We start from the raw sequence: 26372 nt of genomic DNA on the forward strand, positions 1-26372 counted from the left end.
TGTGTGTGTGTGTGTGTGTGTGTGTGTGTGTGTGTGTGTGTGTGTGTGTGTGTGTGTGTGTGTGTGTGTGTGTGTGTGTGTATAAACTGTTGACTACTGTTATTTTCTCTGACTGTTAGTAGTGTAGCTGACTGTCAGCATCTCTCATCTGGATGAAGACAGAAGGATGTACTTGATATGTTCATTTAGTCCATGACAACACTCTAATCCCTCCATGTCATGTGTTGTGTTGTGTTGTGGTGTGTGTGTGTGTGTGTGTGTGTGTGTGTGTGTGTGTGTGTGTGTGTGTGTGTGTGTGTGTGTGTGTGTGTGTGTGTGTGTGTGTGTGTGTGTGTGTGTGTGAACGTATGCATATGTACAACCCTCTACTGTACTAACAAATTACTGAAATAAACATGACTTTTATGCACAGTCATATAAAATGTTATTACATTTAGTAACCTAAATCAGGGTCACATAGAGTGTTTCTTGGTAGTGTTAAACAGTATACACTTCACACACATGGTTATGGGATTAAAACAAGAAGACACCTGTACCATGTCAGATATAGAGTTGTATTTAATTTTAAATTTGCATTCCAGTGTTACACTTAATTTCATAGTTTTGATGTCTTCACTATTATTCTACAATGTAGAAAATAGTAAAAATAAAGAAAAACCCTTTAATGAGTAGGTGTGTCCAAACTTTTGACCGGTACTGTATACTGAACAAAAATATAAATGCAACATGTAAAGTGTTGGTCGCATGTTTCCTGAGCTGAAATAAAAGATCCCAAAAATTGCCCATACGTACAAAAAGCTTATGTCTCTCAAATGTTGTGCACAAATTTGTTTACATCCCTGTTAGTGAGCATTTCTCTTTTGCCAAGATAATCCACCCACCTGACAGGTGTAGCATATCAAGAAGCTGATTAAACAGCATGATCCTTACACAGGTGCACCTTGTGCTGGGGACAATAAAAAGCCACTCTAAAATGTGCAGTTTTTGTCACACAACACAATGCCACAGATGTCTCAAGTTTTGAGGGAGTGTGCAATTGGCATGCTGACTGCAGGAATGATCACCAGAGCTGTTGCCAGAGAATTGCATTTTCATTTCTCTACAATAAGCCACCTCCAACGTCGTTTTAGAGAATTTGGCAGGCCTCACAACCGCAGGCCATGTATATGGTGTCGTGGGTGAGCGATTTGCTGATGTCAACGTTTTGAGTGCCACATGGTGCCGGTGGGGTTATGGTATGGGCAGGCATAAGCTACGGGCAATGAACACAATTGCATTTTATCGATGTCAATTTGAATGCAGAGAGATACCATGATGGATCCTGAGGCCCATTGTCGTGCCATTCATCCGCCGCCATCACCTCATGTTTCAGCATGATAATGCACAGCCCCATGTTGCAAGGATCTGAACACAATTCCTGGAAGCTGAACATGTCCCAGATCTTCCATGGCCTTCATACTCACCAGACATGTCAACCATTGAGCATGTTTGGGATGCTCTGGATCGACCTGTACAACAGAGTGTTTCAGTTCCCTTCAATATCCAGCAACTTCACACAGCCATTGAAGAGCAGTGGGACAACATTCCACAGGCCACAATCAACAGCCTGATCAACTCTATGCGAAGGAGATGTGTCACGCTGCATGAGGCAAATGGTGGTCACACTAGATACTAACTGGTTTTCTGACCCACGCCTCTACTTTTTTTGTAATGTATATGGGGACCAACAGATGCACACAGTGCATTCGGAAAGTATTCAGATCCCTTTTTTCCTCACATTTTGTTACGTTACAGCCTTATTCTAAAATTGATTAAATGAAAAATGTTCCTCATCAATCTACATACAATACCCCAACAGGACAAAGACACTAAGCACACAGCCAAGACAACGCAGGAGTGGCTTTGGGACAAGTTTCTGAATGTTCTTGAGTGGCCCAGCCAGAGCCCGGACTTGAACCCAATCGAACATCACTGGAGAGACCTGAAAATAGCTGTGCAGCGACGCTCCCCATCTAACCTGACAGAGCTTGAGAGGATCTGCAGAGAATAATGGGAGAAACTCCCCAAATACAGGTGTGCCAAGCTTGTTGCATCATATCCAAGAAGACTTGAGGCTTTAATCACTGCCAAAGGTGCTTCAACAAAGTATTGAGTAAAGGGTCTGAATATTTATGTAAAATCAAAAAATAAACCGTTTTTGCTTGGTCATAATGGGATATTGTGCGTAGATAGATGAGGGAAAAAAATAACAATTTAATACATTTTAGAATACGGGTGAAACGTAACAAAATATGGAAAAAGTCAAGGGTTCTGAATACTTTCCAAAGGTACTGTATTTGTATTCCCAGTCATGTGAAATCCATAGATTAGGGCCTAATGAATTGATTTCAATTGACTGATTTCCTTATATGAACTGTAACTCAGTAAAATCTTTGAAAACTGTTGCATGTTGCATTTATATTTTGGTTTAGTATAAATCACAGAATACTGAAATTTAACAAAATGCTTGGCATACTGTAGAAACACCGGACTTTCATCCATAAATTTTTTTTTTTTTTTATTAATTATGAAATTATGAAAAATATGAATTACATTCTACCCATGAAGCCAAAGAAGGTCATTGATTGCAAGAAAAGGTTACATAACTTTATTTTGTTTTCCTGTGATGGGCAATAGCCCTACACAAGGTTTTAAAAGCACATCAGAACAAGTGTTACGTCCGTCGTTCAAATGAGACCAAGGTGCAGCGTGGTAGGCGTACATTTTCTTTATTAAAATGTTCCACCAAAAAAACAATAAACAACTCAACGAACGAAAAGCTTAGGCGTGCAACCCATGCAACAAACAAAGACAAGATCCCACAACTGAAGGTGGGAAAAAGGGCTGCCTAAGTATGATCCCCAATCAGAGACAACGATAGACAGCTGCCTCTTATTGGGAACCATACTTGGCCAACAAAGAAATATAAACATAGATTTCCCACCCTAGTCACACTCTGACCTACCAAATAGAGAATTTAAAGCATCTCTAAGGTCAGGGCGTGACAACAAGTGACCGTTCAGCTAATTAATTGTCTCTGATGTAAATGTCCACAGTGAAGCGAGACAGACAGATTTAGCTTCACAACATTTGTATTATCTAGCTGAAGCATTACCTAATAAGAACATTAGAACAATGATAACGATGTCAATTTCTAAAAGGTCATTGGCTGTGTTCATTTCAACCGTCTGTGCCGACCCCCCCCCCCCCCCCCCCCCCCCAGGGCCCATGATGCTACAGTAGTAATCTACTGGTTTGGAAACAAGGGAAAGAAAGGGTGCGTACGAAATGTCACACTTATCCCCTTATAGTGCACTACTTCGACCAGAGTCTTATGGGCCCTGGTCCATAGTGTACTACTTAGAGAATAGGGTGCCATTTGGAAACAGTGAAAGAGAGAGAAGCAGCAACTTCACAATGAGTCATTGATCTAACTAACGAGGCTAATTGGAAGCAATTATGTGGAATTAGGTACTGACTGAAGAGTTATTGACTTATAGTACAGACAGCTAGTATGGAGTACACACTGGATATCACTGAATCAGTAAAGAGAAACTAACAGTATGATATTCAGATTCCCAAGTTAAGACTGTTTTCAGGTTTGTTGAAAGATCAATATGATTAAAATTGAGAAGTGTCCTCAAACTGATTTTTCACTGTTTTATTTCTTAGTTAATCATTTATCACATCATGTCTGTAGACCATCAAGTGTGCTGAACAGAACAGAGGTGCCATTTGCAAAGTGAAGGACAGTAGGATACTAGCAGTATTGTGACAGAGAAAATGGCAGATAATGGCAGATCTCTCCTGGATAGTTTTCTGTGTTGTCATATTTGTTCAGAGACTTTCAGAGAGCCTGTTTCTCTGGGCTGCCACCACAGCTACTGTTCCAGCCGTCTGGACACATTCTGGGATCAGACCAGATACAGTGCATTGCAAAAGTATTCATCCCCCTTGGAGTTTTTCCTATTTTGTTGCATTACAACCTGTAATTTAAATTGATTTTATTTTGATTTCATGTAATGGACAGACAAAATAGTCCAAATTGGTGAAGTGAAATGGAAAAAATAACTTGTTTCAAAAAATTCTAACAAATTTCAAATGGAAAAGTGGTGCGTGCGTATGTATTCACCCCCTTTGCTATGAAGCCCCTAAATAAGATCTGGTGCAACCAATTACCTTCAGAAGTCACATAATTAGTTTTAAAAAAGTCCACCTGTGTGCAATCTAAGTGTCAGATGATCTGTCACATGACCTCAGTATATATACACCTGTTCTGAAAGGCCCCAGAGTCTGCAACACCACTAAGCAAGAGGCACCACCAAGCAAGTGGCACCATGAAGACCAAGGAGCTCTCCAAACAGGTCAGGGAGAAAGTTGTGGAGAAGTACAGATCAGGGTTAGGTTATAAAAAAATATAAAAAACTTTGAACATGACACGGAGCACCATTAAATCCATTATTAAAAAATGCAAAGAATATGGCACCACAATAAACCTGCCAAGAGAGGGCCGCCCACCAAATCTCACGGACCAGGCAAGGAGGGAATTATTCAGAGAGGCAGGAAAGAGACCAAATATAACCCTGAAGGAGCTGCAAATCTCTACAGCGGAGATTGGAGTATCTGTCCATAGGACCACTTTAAGCTGTACACTCCACAGAGCTGGGCTTTACGGAAGAGTGGCCAGAAAAAAGCCATTGCTAAAATAAAAAAATAAGAAAACATGTTTGGTGTTTGCAAAAAGGCATGTGGGAGACTCCCCAAACATATGGAAGAAGGTACTCTGGTCAGATGAGACCAAAATGTAGCTTTTTGGCCGTCAAGAAAAACGCTATGTCTGGCGCAAAGCCAACACCTTTCATCACCCCGAGAACACCATCCCCACAGTGAAGCATGGTGGTGGCAGCATCATGCTGTGGGGATGTTTTTCATCGGCAGGGACTGGGAAACTGGTCAGAATTTAAGGAATGATGGATACCGCTAAATACAGGGAAATTCTTGAGGGAAACCTGTTTTAGTCTTCCAGAGATTTGAGACTGGGACGGAGGTTTACCTTCCAGCAGGACAATGACCCTAAGCATACGGCTAAAGCAACACTCAAGTGTGTTAAGTGGCAACATTTAAATGTCTTGGAATGGCCTAGTCAAAGCCCAGACCTGAATCCAATTGAGAATCTGTGGTATGACTTAAATATTGCTGCACACCAGCGGAACCTATCCAACTTGAAGGAGCTGGAGCAGTTTTGCCTTGGGAAGAATGGGCAAAAATCCCAGTGACTAGATGTGCCAAGCTTATAGAGACATACCCCAAGAGACTTGCAGCTGTAATTGCTGCAAAAGGTGACTCTACAAAGTATTGACTTTGGTGGGGTGAATAGTTATTCACACTCATTTTTTCAGTTTTTTGGGCTTATTTCTTGTTTGTTTCACAATAAAACATATTTTGTATCTTCAAAGTGGTAAGCATGTTGTGTAAATCAAATGATACAAACCCCCCAAAAATGCATTTTAATTCCAGGTTGTAAGGCAACAAAATAGGAAAAATGCCAAGGGGGTGAATACTTTCACAAGCCACTGTACAAGAACTGTCCGGTCTGTAAGAGGAAATCTTCTAAGGATGCTGTAATTCACTTTTCATTGGAGGAGCTTCCTCACAAAGATGGAGGGAGAGATGGGAGTCCAGAGAAAAGAGTGAAGCAGGGGATAATACTGTTTCAGAGGAAGACATGTCTAGAATCAGATTTAGAGTCATTTAGAGACAAATGTAAAAACATTGAAAAGACGTACAATGAAATGGTGTAATACTCCAGGAAGCAGCTGGTATCCACAGAGAGACAGATCAGAGGTGAGTTTGAGAAGCTTCACCAGTTCCTGAGGGAGGTAGAGGAGGCCAGACTGGCAGCACTGAGGGAGGAAGAGGAGGAGAAGGGGAAGATGATTGCCAGAGAGATGAAGAACATTCAGGACCAGATCTCTTCTCTCACAGAAAGTATCACTGCTGTGAAACAAGAATTGCAGAAACGAGAGGTGCCATTTCTCAAGAGCTACAAACACACCCAGACATTCTCCAGAGCCCAGTACACACTGCCGGATCCACAGCTGGTCTCAGGAGCACTGATAGACGTGGCCAAACACCTGGGCAACCTGCCCAGAGTCTGGGAGAAGATGCAGGGGATTGTCAAATACACTCCTGTGATTCTGGAGCCCAACACTGCTTCCCGCTCTCTCTCTCTGTCTGATGATCTGACCAGTGTGAGACATTTAGGCAAAAGGCAGCAGCTCCCTGACAACCCAGAGAGGAACATCATTTGCATCACAGTTCTGGGCTCAGAGGTGTTCAGCTCAGGAAAACACAGCTGGGAGGTGGAGGTGGGGGACCATCCTTACTGGTTTATAGGCGTGGCCAAGGAGTCGATCAACAGGAAGGGGGAAGGAGCCACAACCTCAGAGGATGCATACTGGGCTGTGCACCAGAGTAGTGGTCACTATTGGGCAGGACATGAGACCCTCACTCTGAACAGGAGACCCCAGAGGATCAGATTACAGCTGGACTACAGACAGGGGAGTAATGTCACAACAGAATGAAGCTGTTATAGAATTATGCCAATATAGACCATATCCTGTAGCATGTGTCAAGGAAGTTATTTGACAGCTCAATATGATCTACTGCAGCTGTTGCATTGGGTAGTCCATACCACAACCATGTACCTTGAAACATCTTCTATATTATTATTTGTTTAATATACTTGCATGACTGTAGGCCTATTCTAACATTTACATACGCCTAGGCCTATAGACAATTACAATACATACAGATTGATTTTAATGTAGGCTATTGTTTGTAATGCATTGCCATTGCATTTTATATCTGTCATTGAAATCATTGAAATCTACATCATACCCCTTCCACCAAACACAAATAGCTTATTATATCTGCCCGTATTTGGAAGTACTGTACACACGGGTAGTTAAGCGCAGCGCCCAAACGAGGGCAGCGCTGAGCAGCTCTCGCCACAGGTCTTTGGAGCGCTTCACCATTTGCAGTCAAGCGCACTGGGTGAGGAACGATAGAGTACAGTAAGTAGATAGATAGTGGGATAGACGAGGTAAAGCAAGCCAACTTGGTCGCTCGCCTGCCTGCATTCCTTATCAAACCGAAACCTATCCGCTGCGGTACAAGTCTATGTTTGAATCGCCGCAGCTCAGAAAGAACACGCACATTTTGAGATAAAGTACATATCGCGCAGGAGGATCCTATCAAGCGAAGGAGCAACCGTGAGAGAAGCACGAGATACGGAGACATGGCTGCGACAACCTGTACACGATTCACGGACGATTTTCAGCTATACGAAGAGCTGGGAAAGTAAGCTTATTTATTTTGTGGTAATTTGCATGAATGGGAATGTGTGACTGGCTGACTGTTGTCGTTTGTTTGCGTCAGGGAGCTGTGGGTGCGGGGTTGTGTTGTTACCGTGGTCTTTTCAACAGCAGCGCAAGTCAAGGGTGACATTTGGCTCAAAATACTATTTTCTCTCTCTCAATTCAATTTAAATTTAATAGGCTTTATTGGCATGGTAAACATATGCTTACATTACCAAAGCAAGTGAAATAGATATTAAACAAAGTGAAATAAACAATAAAAAATGAACAGTAAACATTACACTCACAAAAGTTCCAAAATAATAAAGACATTTCAAATGTCTCTCTCTCATTTCTCTCTCTCTCTCTATCTCTCTCACACACACTCACAATAAATTATTGTTCCCTGCGCTCTTTAAAAAAAGTAGGAAAAACTATCCAAAAATGTATCCAGTAGCCTACTCTGGGCACTGGGCTTTGGGCACTATAGCGCGTCGGTTGGCGAGCTACACCGCTCTCCAAATCGCCCCTCTCTCTCTCCCGGTCCCGCTATCAGCCGGCAAAGCGACCCGAGAGAAAGTTACATTTTGAGCTGTCGAAGAGCGGGGCGGCAGTTTGGCGTAAATAATGTGGAACTGGCCTTTTTCCCTTTATCCAGATTACGACCTCTCACTTTCGGTTATTTGAAAATTAAATAATCCCCAAAATATCGCTATTTTTAAAACAAGACATAGAAAGTTGGTTGCAATTTCAATTTAATCCACCAGAAAAGACAGAACAAATATTACAACAAATATTATGTTTCAGTTCCAATATACTAATTGATTAAAAAAACATGTTTTTTAGAGAATAAAAAAAGGTAGAATCTTTCTAAATGATATCATAAATAAAAATGGTGGAGTTCTGTCACACATGCAGCTAACAAAAATATATGGAAATGTCTGCTCTACCCAAAATTACAACCAACTAATTGCCGCATTACTGCAAATATGGAAGAGGCAGGTAGAAGGGGGAGAAAGTAAGGAACTTGTCTGTCAGCCCTGCATTAAAGACATTAAATTGGTTAAAAGAAAACTGTGATAAATAAAAAATGTATACCAGTTTCATTTAAAGACCCCAGAAAATGACAGCTGTTTAATATAGATGGCAAGATACAGTAGTTAGGAAGAGATGTTCGATGTACCATTCCATGGAACATGGTTTATTAACTGATGCACAAAATAAGGGCGGATTCAAAACTCTTGAGTTTTCCATTTAAATTATTATACGAAATTCTTGCAACCAATAGAATGTTATATACAGTATATGGGGGATACAACCATCCCAGCTCTTCATATTTTTCTGCAAAGAGACAGATTCATTAGATCATTTGTTTTGGTACTGTCCATATTCAGCTTGTTTTTGGTCGCAGGTTCCAATAATGCCTGAACAAATGTAACATTTACCTGGAGCTAACATGCTGACCACACCGCTAGCGTTGCAAAATACATTTACACATACAGTTGAAGTCGGAAGTTAACATACACCTTAGCCAAATACATTTAAACGTACATTTAAAGTTTTTCACAATTCATGACATTTAATCCTAGTAAAAATGTCCTGTTTTAGGTCAGTTAGGATCACCACTTTATTTTAAGAATGTGAAATGTCAGAATAGTTGAGGGAATTATTTATTTCAACTTTTATTTCTTTCATCACATTTCCAGTGGTTCAGAAGTTTACATACACTCAATTAGTATTTGGTAGCATTGCCTTTAAATTGTATAACTTGGGTCAAACGTTTTAGGTAGCCTTCCACAAGCTTCCCACAATAGGTTGGGTGAATTTTGGCCCATTCCTCCTGACAGAGCTGGCGTAACTGAGTCAGGTTTGTAGGTCTCTTTGCTTGCACACGCTTTTTCAGTTCTGCCCACAAATGTTCTACAGGATTCAGGTCAGGGCTTTGTGATGGCCACTCCAATACCTTGACTTTGTTGTCCTTAAACCATTTTGCTACAACTTTGGAAGTATGCTTGGGGTCCATTTGGAAGACCCGTTTGTGACCAAGCTTTAACTTCCTGACTGATGTCTTGAGATGTTGCTTCAATATATCCACATCATTTTCCTGCCTCATGATGCCATCTATTTTGTGAAGTGTACCAGTCCCTCCTGCAGCAAAGCCCCCCCACAACATGATGCTGCCACCCCCGTGCTTCACGATTGGGATGGTGTTCTTCGACTTGCAAGCCTCCCCCTTTTTCCTCCAAACATAACGATGGTCATTATGGCCAAACAGTTCTATTTTTGTTTCATCAGACCAGAGGACATTTCTCCAAAAAGTATGATCTTTGTCCCCATGTGCAGTTGCAAACCGTAGTCTGGCTTTTTTAACGGCGGTTTTGGAGCAGTGGCTTCTTCCTTGCTGAGCGGCATTTCAGGTTATGTCGATATAGGACTCGTTTTACTGTGGATATAGATACTTTTGTACCAGTTTCCTCCAGCATCTTCACAAGGTCCTTTGCTGTTGTTCTGGGATTGATTTGCACTTTTCGCACCAAAGTACGTTCATCTCTAGGAGACAGAATGCGTCACCTTCCTGAGCGGTATGACGGCTGCGTGATCCCATGGTCTTTATACTTGCGTACTATTGTTTGTACAGATGAACGTGGTACCTTCAGGCGTTTGGAAATTGCTCCCAAGGATGAACCAGACTTGTGGAGGTCTACAGTTTTTTTTATGAGGTCTTGGCTGATTTCTTTTGATTTTCCCATGATGTCAAGCAAAGAGGCACTGAGTTTGAAGGTAGGCCTTGAAATACATCCACAGGTACACCTCAAATTGACTCAAATTATGTCAATTAGCCTATCAGAAGCTTCTAAAACCATGACATCATTTTCTGGAATTTTCCAAGCTTTTTAAAAGCACAGTCAACTTAGTGTATGTAAACTGAACTCATTGAACTCGTTGAAAAACAAGTTTTAATGACTCCAACCTAAGTGTATGTAATCAACCGACTTCAACTGTACATGTTGTTCAGTTATTGCACCCACACTGCTCGCGTGCCTCAAGCGAGAGTGTTTGCGTGGCCAGGCGCTAAAACAGAAATAGGTTCTATTTGTGACGCTCAATGCGCTGCGAGTCCTGCCTCTCACGTGGGTGATTGAAAGATGAACTGACGGCCACACTCCAGTCGGTTGTAGTAACGCACCGTAAAGTTGGTTGCCAACCGCCATATAAAGTCCAAATAAGTAAAAAAAAAAAGAAGCCTGACGAAGGAGGAGAGATAACATGAAAGGAATTCCGTTTTGTGGAGTAATTGTCAGAGTAGAGGACCTTGTGCATTTCAGGTAAAATGGCAACCCAATGTTTATATCCCAGCAAGCTAGCTAGCTAAAGTGCCATAAATGTTTAATGCTTTTCGACCTGTCCCCAAATTAATATAATTGGTTCAGAGTTTGTTTTCATATTTCATCCTGCGTGTCCTGATCATGTCTGGTGTGGGGTTACAAAATCAACATGTGTGCGATGGCGTGGTCAGCATGTAACTCTGCAAATAGCACTGCAGAGTGATTTGAAAAGTCATTGTCAATCGGTCAATAATATAATAATACTCTTAGCAAAAATGTTTATCTTTAATTTACAAAATGTAGAAACTATGAGAACAGAAAGGTTCGGAACTTTTGTGAAACATCACAGCACAGTTGAAAAATATATGGCAAATAGAAATCAATACTGGATGGTGTTCAGAGATAGATGGGAGGGGTTGAGGGTAGCTGAAGGATGGGACTAAAAACAAACAAAATATAACTATTGTAAAATATACTGTGTTTGTAAAATGTACAGCGCCTTCGGAAAGTATTCAGACCCCTTAACTTTTTCCACATTTTGTTTCGTTATAGTCTTACTCTAAAATGGATTAAATAAAACATTTCCCTCAGCAATCTACACACAATACCGCATAATGATGAAGCGAAAACAGGTTCTTAGACATTTACAAAGTATTGACTCAGGGGTGTGAATACTGATGTAAAGGAGATATTTCTGCATTTAATTTTCAATAAATGTAAAAAAATATTCTAAAAACTTGTTTTCACCTAGTCATTATGGGCTATTGTGTGTAGATGGCTAAGAAAAAAAAGCATAATTATATCAATTTTGAATTCAGGCTGTAACACAACAAAATGTGAAATAAGTCAAGGTAAACTAATGGACAACAACATTTAGGCTTCTACTTCCAGCTTATATACAGTTTATACAGTGATTTTGAGAAGTATTCAGACCCCTTGACTTTTTCCACATTTTGCTACATTACAGCCTTATTCTAAAATTGATTCAATCATATTTTTCCCATCAATCTACGGTACACACAATACCCTATAATCACAAAAAAAAACAGGTTTTTAGAAATGTTTGCTAATTTATTAAAAATGAAAAACTGAAATATTATATTTCCACAAGTATTCAGACCCTTTACTCAGTACTTTGTTGAAGCACCTTTGGCAGTGATTACAGCATTGAGTCTTCTTGGGTATGACGCTACAAGCTTGGCACACCTGTATTTGGGGAGTTTCTCCCATTTTTCTTTGCAGATCCTCTCAAGCTCTGTCAGGTTGGATGGGAGCGTCGCTGCACAGCTACTTTATGGTCTCTCCAGAGATGTTCGATCGGTTTCAAGTCCGGGCTCTTGCTGGGCCATTCAAGGACATTCAGAGACTTGTCCCGAAGCCACTCCTGCGTTGTCTTGGCCTCCTGTTGGAAGGTGAACCTTCACCCCCAGTCTGAGGTCCTGAGCGCTCTGGAGCAGGTTTTCATCAAGGATCTCTCTGTACTTTGCTCAGTTCATCTTTCCCTCGATTCTGACTATTCTCCCAGTCCCTGCCACTGAAAAATATCCCCACAGCATGATGCTGCCACCACCATGCTTCGCTGTAGGGATAGTGCCAGGTTTCCTCCAGACGTGACGCTTGGCATTCAGGCCAAAGACTTCAATCTTGGTTTCATCAGACTAGAGAATCTTTTGGCAAACTCCAAGCTGGCAAGCTGTCATGTGCCTTTTACTGAGGAGTGGCATCCGTCTTGCCACTCTACCATAAAGACCTGATTGATGGAGTGCAGCAGAGATGGTTGTCCTTCTGTACGGTTCTCCCATCTCCACAGAGGAACTCTGGAGCTCTGTCAGAGTGACCATCGGGTTCTCAGTCACCTCCCTGACCAAGGTCCTTCTCCCCCGATTGCTCAGTTTGGCCGGGCAGCCAGCTCTAGGAAGAGTCTTGGTGGTTTCAAAATTCTTCCATTTAAGAATGATGGAGGCCACTGTGTTCTTATGAACCATCAATTCCTTCGATCTCATGGCTTGGTTTTTGCTCTGACATGAACTGTCAACTGTGGGACCTTATGTAGACAGGTGTGTGTCTGCGTCTGGGTCTTCTCCTGAGCCTTGACTGTATAGGCCTATTTATTTGGTTAGACAGCTGTGCATGGCTGCGTGTCACTGGCTGTAGGCTATGTTTTGGTTGTTTGGATCTTCATTCGCCTTTTGTTTACTGCGTTTGTTTACTGTTAATGTAACTAGCCTAAGTATAGATTGTGTCTTAACTTTATTGATCTGATATTTTTTTTACTAGGCCTACTACTTGGTACCTCTGTTTTGTTCTGTTGACATTCGTTCGCATTTGCAGTAGTGTCGGTATTCAAAACGCTATTCAGTATTTTTGTTTGGATGCATGAATAACTAGGCTACTACTTTCCCTATTTAGATTTCATTACTTTGGTAAGACAGCTGTGTGTATGGCTGCGTTCACATAGGGCATTCACCAATTTAAAAACAGCCTATCTATCTTGTAGCCTATATTCATTACCAAACCGGCCTAGCTGTAGGGGGCTGTATATTGTGCTGATACAGCGCAGCAGAGATAGGCTAAAGATTTCAAAATCACTCAATGATCTCGGAGTCTTGGCATATTAACTTGATGTTTATTATGGTATAGCGTGATTATGGAAGCAGAATTCAATATCATTTCAATGTAAGTATCCCCCCCCCCCCAAAATTGTGCCCCCTCACCGATTTCAACTGCCCCCTTAGTCACTTTATCCTGGTGCCGGGTCTGAAGGACTGTCTGGTAGTGGTTTGAGTGGGTAGGGGAAAACTGGGGAAATGATTCTAATCGTTTTTCCACCATTAATGTTTCTCATAGGTGATTTTAGAAACAGTTAAAATAAGGACTGTGTTTCGTGTAGGCTCACCCTGTTGTGACATTTTGATAACCGTGTACTTTTATCTAGGACAAGATGACTTGGTGGAATGGTTGAAAAACAATTGGAACCATTTTCCTGTTTGACCGCTAGGTTTTATGGGTATTATGCCCTTTAAGTGTAAGAACTGTTTGAAAAGACCGCCTGAAATTTGAGCCTGTTTTGGTCGGAAGGAGTTTTGGCCTTCCGTGATGACATCACCATGCGGTAAATTAGTTAATAGATGGATAAGAACGAGAGTTCCAAACCTTTCTGCCAATAACAGCTAGGCTTTATGGGTAATGTGGCTAATATTGTTGTACTCTATAAGTTTAGGAGTAAAAATGTTCTTAACAAATAATAAGTTGCATGGACTGACTCTGTGGAATAATAGTGTTTAACATGATTTTTGAATGACTACCTCATCTCTGCACCCCACACATACAATTATCTGTAAGGTCCCTCAGTTGAGCAATGATTTTCAAACACAGATTCAACCACAAAGACCAGAGAGGTTTTCCAATGCCTCGCAAAGAAGGGCATGTATTGGTAGATGAGTAAAAAACAAAAATGTTGGATGGTGTATCAATACACCCAGTCACTACAAATAACTCAGTTGCCAGAGAGGAAGGAAACAGTTCAGGGATTTCACCATGAGACCAATGGTGACTTTAAAACCGTTACAGAGCTTAATGGCTGTGATAAAATAAAACTGAGGATGGATCAACAATATTGTAGTTACTCCACAATACTAACCTAATTGACAGAGTGAAAAGAAGGAGGCTTGTACAGAATAAAAATATTCCAAAAAATGCATCTTGTTTGCAACAAGACACTGCAAAAAATGTGGCAAAGCAATTCACTTTTTGTCTTTAATACAAAGTGTTATGTTTGGGGCAAGACAGCGCTGCAGGGAGACAGGATGGACAGCGCTGCAGGGAGACAGGATGGACAGCGCTACAGGGAGACAGGATGGACAGCGCTGCAGGGAGACAGGATGGACAGCGCTACAGGGAGACAGGATGGACAGCGCTGCAGGGAGACAGGATGGACAGCTGATCGTCCTCGCAGTGACAGACCACGTGTAACAACACCTGCACAGGATCGGTACATCCGAACATCACACCTGCGGGACAGGTACAGGATGGCAACAACAACTGCCCGAGTTACACCAGGAACGCACAATCCCTTCATCAGTGCTCAGACTGTCCGCAATAGGCTGAGAGAGGCTGGACTGAGGGTTTGTAGGCCTGTTGTAAGGCAACTCCTCACCAGACATCACTGGCAACAACGTCGCCTATGGACACAAACTCACCGTCGCTGGACCCAACAGGACTGGCAAAATCTGCTCTTCCCTGACGAGTCGCGGAATGAGCGTTACAGTGAGGCCTGTACTCTGGAGCGGGATCGATTTGGAGTTGGAGGGTCCGTCATGGTCTGGGGCGGTGTGTCACAGCATCATCGGACTGAGCTTGTTGTCATTGCAGGCAATCTCAACGCTGTGCGTTACAGGGAAGACATCCTCCTCCCTCACGTGGTACCCTTCCTGCAGGCTCATCCTGACATGACCCTCCAGCATGACAATGCCACCTGCCATACTGCTTGTTCTGTGCGTGATTTCCTGCAAGACAGGAATGTCAGTGTTCTGCCATGGCCAGCGAAGAGCCCGGATCTCAATCCAATTGAGCACGTCTGGGTCCTGTTGGATCGGAGGGTGAGGGCTAGGGCCATTCCCCCCAGATATGTCTGGGAACTTGCAGGTGCCTTGGTGGACGAGTGGGGTAACAGCAAGAACAGGCACATCTGGTGCAGTCCATGAGGACTGTTACTGACTGTTACTTTTGATTTTGACCCCCCCTTTGTTCAGGGACACACTATTCCATTTATGTTAGTCACATGTCTGTGGAACTTGTTCAGTTTATGTCTCAGTTGTTGAATCTTGTTATGTTCATACAAATATTTACACATGTTAAGTTTGCTGAAAATAAACGCAGTTGACAGTGAGAGGACGTTTCTTTTATTGCTGAGTTTATAAAAGACAGGAACATCACGATTTTGACTGCGCCGGGACTTAAATAAATCATAGTAAATTACATCTATTTGACAAGGCCACAACAGATATTTACCCTGCCCCCCCCCCCCCCCATGAACATTTATCATTGTTACAGTTGTAAATATGTATCATAATTACTTGTATTATTGTTTCATTCACTTTTCTTTTTGACCTGTGGTGTTGCAGCTCGGTGTTTTAGAATGTCACTGTACCCTGCAATTACATCTGCGACCCTGTTCATGTGACTAATAATCAAATCTAAACTGCTTCCATTTGAATTTGGATACTTCAGTAAAATTGACATGAAAAGTAAATGTTGGCAACGTTGATTTTGCGTCAGGCATACTTAAAAACAACAAACAACAGCAACAAATACACAAATGCATTGGTGCGTTCACCTTCTCTCTCACGTGTCTCTCGCTCTCTCTCTCACACACACACACACACACACACACGCACGCACGCACGCACACACACACACACACACAGACAAAATCATCTTATATGATACAGTACTTGCTGACGTTGTGGTGGGAACCTCAGGGGAACCTGTTATGTAGACAAACCCTGACAGTATATTGTGTTCCCATCATTATCGTGCCCAGCCAGGTACATAAGGCGGAGACACTTGCTGTGCTGGCAGAAAGCCTTATTATGCTGTAGGTTACTATACAATTCAGAGAAACTACTGTACAACTCCATCGTTTTAACTATGAAATATGTCTGACCGGCTGTTCTGTTTCTTTTCGCTCTGTTTCCAGGGGAGCATTTTCAGTGGTGCGCAGATGTGTCAAGCTGTGTACTGGACAGGAATATGCCGCCAAAATTATCAACACCAAAAAGCTATCTGCAAGAGGTAAGCATCAACTCTGTCCCCAAGTACTGCTTCACTTGTTGTCCACATTTGGTTGCACAGCTGTACTATCGATGAGCCAACAGGTATTATAAACCGGGTGGTTCAAGCCCTGTATGCTGATTGGCTGACAGCTATGGTATGTCAGACCGTATACCAAGGGTATGACAAAACATGTATTTTTACTTCTGTAATTAGATTGGTAACCATTTTGAGAGAGAGAGAGAGAGAGATACGGAGTCTTGTGGGAGGGGGACAAGTGAAGGCCAGGTCATGTTCATGGTGGATCATGGCTCATTATTTTTAAACATAGCTATATATATGACAGTGAATTAACTATAAACCTTTATGCATCGCATGCATGCTGGCTTATTTTATGCACTTGGTTTGATTTGCTATCAGACTTTGTGTTGGCTTTTGGCTCATTGTATTAGATTATTATGGTTGATGTCTTGTAGCCTCAACATATTCCCCCCTGAGCCAGAGACAAGCATATCTCTCTTAACAAGAGATGACACTGCATTTTCAGTTAAAGTGGAGTCTGGTTTTATCCCATATTCTCAGGGTTGATATTTTATTTAAATAGTTGATGCTCAGATTGCAATATGACTTGGAAGAGTGGAACCTAGCCTGCCACATGTCGGGAGCTGGTACTGTACCGTAGCTAGGTTACTAATCAGAACTGCTTACGTTAAACAGTAGGGCTGCTACATTATAGGACACATGGCTCTCTGTCTATAGGCCATATATCTACATAAAGTGCATTCTAAAAGTTTTCAGACCCCTTGACTTTTTCCACATTTTTGTTACGTTACAGCCTTATTCTAAAATGGATCAAATCAATGTTGTTCCTCATCAATCTACACAAAATACCCAATAATGACAAAGTGATTATTGAAAAATACTGTTTTTGCTTTGTCATTATGGGGTATTATGTGTAGATTGATGAGGGAAAAAACAATTGAATACATTTTAGAATAAAGCTGTAATGTAACAAAACGTGGTAAAAGTTAAGGGGTCTGAATACTTTCCGAATGCACTGTATGTACCCTACCCATATGACAGTTGTCATTGAAAGTTGTAGCTGAGCTGTGTGGTAGCTACTTCCATGTCCTAGTATTTGATCTGAGCTGTGTGGTAGCTACTTCCATGTCCTAGTATTTGATCTGAGCTGTGTGTTAGCTACTTCCATGTCCTAGTATTTGATCTGAGCTGTGTGGTAGCTACTTCCATGTCCTAGTATTTGATCTGAGCTGTGTGGTAGCTACTTCCATGTCCTAGTATTTGATCTGAGCTGTGTGGTAGCTACTTCCATGTCCTAGTATTTGATCTGAGCTGTGTGTTAGATACTTCCATGTCCTAGTATTTGATCTGAGCTGTGTGGTAGCTACTTCCATGTCCTAGTATTTGATCTGAGCTGTGTGTTAGCTACTTCCATGTCCTAGTTTTTGATCTGAGCTGTGTGGTAGCTACTTCCATGTCCTAGTATTTGATCTGAGCTGTGTGGTAGCTACTTCCATGTCCTAGTATTTGATCTGAGCTGTGTGTTAGCTACTTCCATGTCCTAGTATTTGATCTGAGCTGTGTGGTAGCTACTTCCATGTCCTAGTATTTGATCTGAGCTGTGTGGTAGCTACTTCCATGTCCTAGTATTTGATCTGAGCTGTGTGGTAGCTACTTCCATGTCCTAGTATTTGATCTGAGCTGTGTGGTAGCTACTTCCATGTCCTAGTTTTTGATCTGAGCTGTGTGTTAACTACTTCCATGTCCTAGTATTTGATCTGAGCTGTGTGTTAACTACCTCCATGTCCTAGTATTTGATCTGAGCTGTGTGGTAGCTACTTCCATGTCCTAGTATTTGATCTGAGCTGTGTGGTAGCTACTTCCATGTCCTAGTATTTGATCTGAGCTGTGTGTTAGCTACTTCCATGTCCTAGTATTTGATATGAGCTGTGTGGTAGCTACTTCCATGTCCTAGTATTTGATCTAAGGGGAATGGGATGTATAGGCTTAGCGCAGCAAATAATATTCAAAAGTAAGCTTATCCTTGTCATGACAGGGAGTGACAGACATGATTTTGACTTGTGTTCTGCTTGTTGAGGTGTTCGGATATCCTCTTGGCAAATCATATTTACTTTTCTGTTGTTCAAAACAAATGTTGAAACGTTTGATGACACAAGCATAAGAGCAGGAGGACTTAGAGGAAAAGAGAGGGAGAATGATAGATGAATGTGTGAAAGGGAAATACTGAGAGGGAGCCAGGGAGAGAGAGAAGGGGAGGGAGAGAGGAAGTGGGAGGGAGGGAGAGAGGGAGAGGGAAAGAGAGGGAGAGAGGGCAGGCACGTCAGGAACTTGGTAGCTGTGGGCCATGCGTCTGTTCCCCTACATGCCTTTAGCACGGGACTCTCATCTGACCACACACACACACACACACACACACACACACACACACACACACACACACACACACACACACACACACACACACACACACACACACACACACACACACACACACACACACACACACACACACACACACACACACACACACACACACACGCCGAATACAACAGGTGTAGTAGACATTACTGTGAAATGCTTACTTACGAGCCCTCTCCAAACAATGCGTTAAAAAGTAAGAAATTAGCACACAATAAAGGAAACAGTAACACAATAAAATAACAATAATGAGGCTATATACAAGGAGTAGTGGTTCCGAATCAATGTGTAGTGGTATGAGGTAGTTGAGGTAATATGATAAAAGTGACTAGGCAATCAGGATATATAATAAACAGAGAATAAGAGCAGAACACTCTGATTGACATCTGGTTTCCAGCTGTAAAGTTACTTTGTATCTCATTCCTCTAGAAGCTATTCACTGTTGTTGTTTTCATTGTTGTCAAGGTTACTGTATGGTTAACCTATGTGTGAAAGCTGTGTTGAACCCGTCCATCAGAGGAACTGTTAATGTCATCTGCCAAATGTCAGGGGTGGTCGACGGTGGGGCTGTTGGCACAGCCCTCAGCCAATCAAAGAGCTTGTTTATGGATGTGGAGCCTGGACAGGGTTGCAGGCGGTCAGCTATTGGGCCACTATATTATCAATGGGAATATGAAACATGGCTTAAGACATAGTAGATACTGGTGATGAGAGAGAGAGTTAGTGTGAGGGTGTGGGCAGGTTCAGAGTCACCTGCAATGCATTGGCAGTCACAGAAGTCTGACCTGGATTTAGCCTGGATTTAGGATATATTTAGCCTGGATTTAGGATATATTTAGCCTGGATTTAGCCTATATTTAGGCTGGATTTAGCCTGTATTTAGCCTGTATTTAGAATATATTTAGCCTATATTTAGCCTATATTTAGCCAATATTTAGCCTGGATTTAGGCTGGATTTAGCCTGTATTTAGGCTGTATTTAGACTGTATTTAGACTGTATTTAGACTGTATTTAGCCTATTTTGGCTTGGATTAGGCTGTATTTAGCCTGTATTTAGGCTGTATTTAGACTGTATTTAGACTGTATTTAGACTGTATTTAGACTGTATTTAGCCTATTTGTGGCTTGGATTAGGCTGTATTTAGACTGTATTTAGACTGTATTTAGCCTGTATTTAACCTGTATTTAGACTGTATTTAGCCTGTATTTAGGCTGTATTTAGACTGTATTTAGACTGTATTTAGACTGTATTTAGACTGTATTTAGCCTATTTTGGCTTGCATTAGGCTGTATTTAGACTGTATTTAGACTGTATTTAGGCTGTATTTAGGCTGTATTTAGACTGTATTTAGACTGTATTTAGACTGTATTTAGGCTGTATTTAGGCTGTATATAGACTGTATTTAGACTGTATTTAGACTGTATTTAGCCTATTTTGGCTTGGATTAGGCTGTATTTAGACTGTATTTAGGCCTCATTTTGTCATTGTCATTGTCAAAAATCTGTCGTTTCCAGCTAATGTAGTCATTTACAACAATTTGATGTTATTTTAATGGACAAAGAATATGCTTTTCTTTCAAAAACAAGGACATTTCTAAGTGACCCCAAACTTTTGAACGGTAGTGTCTATTATTTAGTACAGGGGCTTGCGGAAGTATTCACCTCCCTGGCATTTTTCCTATTTTGTTGCCTTACAAACTGGAATTAAAATGCAATTTTGGGGGGTTTGTATCATTTGATTTACACAACATGCTTACCACTTTGAAGATGCAAAATATTTTTTATTGTGAAACAAACAAGAAATAAGACAAAAAAACTGAAAACTTGAGCGTGCATAACTATTCACCCCCCAAAGTCAATACTTTGTAGAGCCACCTTTTGTAGCAATCACAGCTACAAGTCTCTTGGGGTATGTCTCTATAAGCTTGGCACATCTAGCCACTGGGATTTTTGCCCCAGCTTGGCACATCTAGCCACTGGGATTTTTGCCCATTTTTGCCCGTTGGATAGGTTCCACTGGTGTACAGCAATCTTTAAGTCATACCACAGATTCTCAATTGGATTGAGGTCTGGGCTTTGACTAGGCCATTCCAAGACATTTAAATGTTTCCCCTTAAACCACTCGAGTGTTGCTTTAGCAGTATGCTTAGGGTCATTGTCCTTCTGGAAGGTGAACCTCCGTTCCAGTCTCAAATCTTTGGAAGACTGAAACAGGTTTCCCTCAAGAATTTCCCTGTATTTAGCGCCATCCATCATTCCTTCATTTCTGACCAGTTTCCCAGTCCCTGCTGATGAAAATATCCCCACAGCATGATGCTGCCACCACCATGCTTCACTGTGGGGATGGTGTTCTCGGGGTGATGAAAGGTGTTGGGTTTGTGCCAGACATTGCGTTTTCCTTGACGGTCAAAAAGCTAAACCTTACCTGAGTACCTTCTTCTATATGTTTGGGGAGTCTCCCACATGCCTTTTGGCAAACACCAAACATGTTTGCTTATTTTGTTCTTTAAGCAATGGCTTTTTTCTGGCCACCCTTCCATAAAGCCCAGCTCTGTGGAGTGTACGGCTTAAAGTGGTCCTATGGACAGATACTCCAATCTAACTTAACTTTGTTAACTTTGTTCTCTCTGAATAATTCCTTCCTTGCCTGGTCCATGAGTTTTGGTGGGCAGCCCACTCTTGGCAGGTTTATTGTGGTGCATTTTTTAAATAATGGATTTAATGGTGCTCCGTGGCATGTTCAAAGTTTTGGATAATTTTTTATTACCCAACCCTGATCTGTACTTCTCCACAACTTTCTCCCTGACCTGTTTGGAGAGCTCCTCGGTCTTCATGGTGCTGCTTGCTTGGTGGTGCCTCTTGCTTAGTGGTGTTGCAGACTCTGGGGCCTTTCAGAACAGGTGTATATATACTGAGATCATGTGACAGATCATGTGACACAGATTGTACACAGGTGGACTTTATTTAACTAATTATGTGACTTCTGAAGGTAATTGGTTGCACCAGATCTTATTTAGGAGCTTCATAGCAAAGGGGGTGAATACATATGCAGTCACCACTTTCCCATGTATTTTTTTTTCATTTTTTCATATCACTTCACCAATTTGTACTATGTTTTGTATGTCCGTTACATGAAAGCCTAACTGGCATACATAAGCAGCGAGTTTCAGGTTTGGGAAGATTTAATTTTCACCATAAAAATGCACCTTTATTGTCACGACTTCCGCCGAAGTCGGTCCCTCGCCTTGTTCGGGCGGCATTCGGCGGTCGACGTCACCGGCCTTCTAGCCATCGCCGATCCACTTTTCATTTTCCATTTGTTTTCTTTGTCTTACACACCTGTTTTCAATCCCCCAATTACCTGTTCGTTATTTAACCCTCTGTTCCCCCATGTTTTTTTGTGAGTGATTGTTTCTTTGTAGGAAGGTTCCGTTATTGTGGGCTCTGTTTTTGTATTGCATTTATTATATGTGTCACGTTCGTTGTAAAGATGAGACCACGTTTATTTACTCATATCTGCTGTCCTGCGCCTGACTCCTATACACCAGCTACACACACACTTCCTTACATTTATAATAAAAGCATTACATGCATAATCACATTTTCAGTCACTTTTGATATTTGCGCTTATAGCCTATAGCATTTCTGCGCTTATAATGTGAAGAAATAGCCTAATAGTTTATCAACATTTTAAGCTACATGTTCTGATCTCTTGCGTCAGCCTTAATGGGTAAAAAATGTTTTTTAATGCTAGTGGTTTTATTAATTTGGGATCTATCGGATCCCACAACTGTCCCAGACTATGTTAGGAATATTTATTTCTCTCACAGAATAGGATAGGTGAACTTTTGTACTATGGGAGATAGTAGATTGACATAGACTAGTGCTTTTGCTGTTAATTAAGCATATAGGAGTACCTATTTCTTTGTTAACCTCTCAACACAAAATAGCCTCATGTGGGCACGCCCTTAAATCGTTTGGAGAAAATATTGTTTTTATTTTATTCAGCTTTGTTCAATTGAATTCTTCATACTATAAAGTAATATAAAATAATGGCACTGAATTCTAAGCAAATCTTGTCTGCTAAATGAGGTAGTGTAGCCCACAGCCATATGGCAAAGCCAGATCAGGACCCAACGTAAGGACAAATCACATTATGCTATTCTGTTCTTCTGAAATGGACTACATTTTCTTCATATCATGTTTCTTTAGACCTGTCTAAAATAAATAATGGCTTTAATGTGATGATGTAGGCTATATTACATGGATTTATTAGACTTTTAAAAATGTAGATGTTCCAAAGGTCTGCATCAGTGGCTTGTGTGGAAGCCAGGAGATGCTAAATGTGCTTATGTTAATTAACGGTCAATTACAGACAGTTATTTGCTTGACAATCACCGACTGATGGAATTTCGTAAACGCCACCGCCCTAGATGTGATGATGTGATTGATACAAGTATCTCTTCCTGTCCTCTCCTCCTCTCCTCTCCTCTCCTCTCCTCTCCTCTCCTCTCCTCTCCTCTCCTCTCCTCTCCTCTCCTCTCCTCTCCTCTCCTCTCCTGTCATGATGAGTCATAAATAGTCAGTCTACTCTGCTCCCTCACACTCAATCATGCTAAAACCTTGCAGACAGACTCACAGTATCAGACATACATGCCCACACACAGAAACACACAGAAATGGATGCACAGGCTACACAAGTGCACAGTCATTCTCTCTCATACACACACGTACGTGCGTGCGCGCGCACACACACACACACACACACACACACACACACACACACACACACACACACACACACACACACACACACACACACACACACACACACACACACACACACACACACACACACACACACACACACACACACACACACACACACACAGTACAATACAGAGTTGAGTTCAGCTATCGGGCAGCAGTGGGTTTCTGTGGATTCTCATACCCAGTGAACACATCTCCTCATCCTCTCTTCTCCTCCACCATCCCCTCATCCTCTCTTTTCCTCCATCCTCTCTTCTTCTCCATCCTCTCTTCTCCTCCTTCTCCTCCATCTTCTCCTCCTCCTTCTCCTCCATCCCCTCATCCTCTCTTCTCCTCCTCCAACTGCTCATCCTCTCTTCTTCTCCTCCATCTCCTCATCCTCTCTTCTTCTCCTCCATCCCCTGATCCTCTCTTCTCCTCCTCCAACCCCTCATCATCTCTTATTCTCCAGCATCTCCTCATGATCTCTTCTCCTCCTCATCCCCTCAGCATGGTTCCAGTGGTATTTGTTATGTGGTGAGGAAATCTTGACCCTGCCCAGCACACCTAATCGATACTCACAATATGCTGTCAGTCCACACACAAACCAATACAGAGTCTGACATTAGTTTGACATTTTAATATGCTTTTGCCACCACCAGCCTATACCAGCCTATACCATCCTATACCATCCTATACCAGACACCACCAGCCTATACCATCCTATACCAGACACCACCAGCCTATACCAGCCTATACCATCCTATACAAGCCTATACCAGCCTATACCATCCTATACAAGCCTATACCAGCCACCACCAGCCTATACCAGCCACCAACTGCCTATACAAGCTTATACCAGCTACCACCAGCATATACCAGCCTATACCAGCCTATACCATCCTATACCAGCCTATACCAGCCTATATCAGCCACCACCAGCCTATACCGGCCTATACCATCCGATACCAGTCACCACCAGCCACCACCAGCCTATACCAGCCATCACCAGCCTATACCATCCTATACCAGCCTATACCAGCCACCACCCGCCTTTACCAGCCTATACCAGCCTATACCAGCCTATACCATCCTATACCATCCGATACCATCCGATACCAGCCTATACCAGCCACCACCAGCCTATACCATCCGATACCATCCGATACCATCCGATACCAGCCTATACCAGCCACCACCAGCCTATACCATCCGATACCATCCGATACCATCCGATACCAGCCTATACCAGCCATCACCAGCCTATACCATCCTATACCAGCCTATACCAGCCACCACCCGCCTTTACCAGCCTATACCAGCCTATACCATCCTATACCATCCGATACCAGCCTATACCAGCCACCACCAGCCTATACCATCCGATACCATCCGATACCAGCCTATACCAGCCACCACCAGCCTATACTAGCCTATACCATCCTATATCATCCTATACCAGTCAATACCAGCCTATACCATCCTATACCATCCTATACCATCCTATACCAGCCACCACCATACACCACCAGCCTATACTAGCCTATACCATCCTATACCAGCCACCACCAGCCACCACCAGCCTATACTAGCCTATACCATCCTATACCAGCCTATACCAGCCACCACCAGCCTGTACCACCCTATACCGGCCTATACCCGCCTTTGCCAACCTATACCAGCCTATACCATCCTATACCATTCGATACCAGCCTATACCATCCTATACCATCCGATACCAGCCTATACCATCCTATACCAGCCACCACCAGCCTATACCCGCGTTTGCCAACCTATACCAGCCTATACCATCCTATACCATTCGATACCATCCTATACCATCCGATACCATCCGATACCAGCCTATACCAGCCTATACCAGCTTATACCTGTTTTTACCAGTCTAATAAAGGGGTTAGAGAGACAATATAAATTGTATGGATGAAGAGAGAGGTGAGAGTTGGGAGGAATGGAGAGTGGGCAAGAAAGGGAGAGAGGAGGAAGAGAATTGGGAGGAATGGAGAGTGGGAAAGAAAGGGAGAGAGGTGAGAGTTGGGAGGAATGGAGAGTGGGAAAGAAAGGGAGAGAGGAGGAAGATAATTGGGAGGAATGGAGAGTGGGAAAGGGAGAGAGGAGGAAGAGAGTTGGAGGTAGGAGACAACAATAGTAATCAGTGTTGTCTTTGTCCTCAGACAGCAGTTTGTCTTCGTAATTTAAACACTGTCCTCTCTCTCCTCTCTCCCTCCATCGCTCTCCCCTCATCTTTAGAACATGTAATCACTAGGTACTCTCTTCACTGTCACTCTTCTATGTGTGTGTCTGTGTGTGTGTGTGTGCATGTGACCATGTGTGTGTATGTGTGTAACCCTCTGCGCTCTGCATAGTGTGCGTTCACATACACCCTGCTGTGTGTGTGTGTCTGTGTGTGTTGTTTTCTGTGTGTGTGTTGTTCGTGTATGGTACAGGCTTATGTAACAGTGATGATCTCCAACAGGCATTCCACGGCAGTTAGTCAGTCACTAGCCAGTCTACATTGTGTCTCCAATCTGTTGGAATGATTATTATCCCTCCCTCCCTCCCTCCCTCCCTCCCTCCCTCCCTCCCTCCCTCCCTCCCTCCCTCCCTCCCTGCCTGTCTCCCTGCCTGTCTCCCTGTCTCCCTGCCTGTCT

At 42.3% G+C, this 26372-nt stretch overlaps 1 protein-coding gene and 1 pseudogene across 1 annotated transcript in view; both read left to right on the forward strand.

Moving 5' to 3' along the window:
- Positions 1 to 1160: 1160 nt before the first annotated feature.
- LOC120062965 lies at positions 1161 to 6623 on the forward strand (annotated as a pseudogene).
- A 716-nt stretch (positions 6624 to 7339) lies between these two features.
- Positions 7340 to 26372, forward strand: part of LOC120062966 (calcium/calmodulin-dependent protein kinase type II subunit beta-like) — a 71483-nt gene continuing 52450 nt past the window's right edge. The window contains exons 1-2 of the mRNA XM_039013019.1: positions 7340 to 7401; positions 16422 to 16516. Of these exons, the coding sequence (XP_038868947.1) occupies positions 7340 to 7401; positions 16422 to 16516 (157 nt within the window). The remainder of the gene's footprint in view (positions 7402 to 16421; positions 16517 to 26372) is intronic.

Source organism: Salvelinus namaycush, chromosome 18 (assembly GCF_016432855.1).
Source record: "Salvelinus namaycush isolate Seneca chromosome 18, SaNama_1.0, whole genome shotgun sequence".
In the NCBI taxonomy this organism is placed as follows: domain Eukaryota; kingdom Metazoa; phylum Chordata; class Actinopteri; order Salmoniformes; family Salmonidae; genus Salvelinus; species Salvelinus namaycush.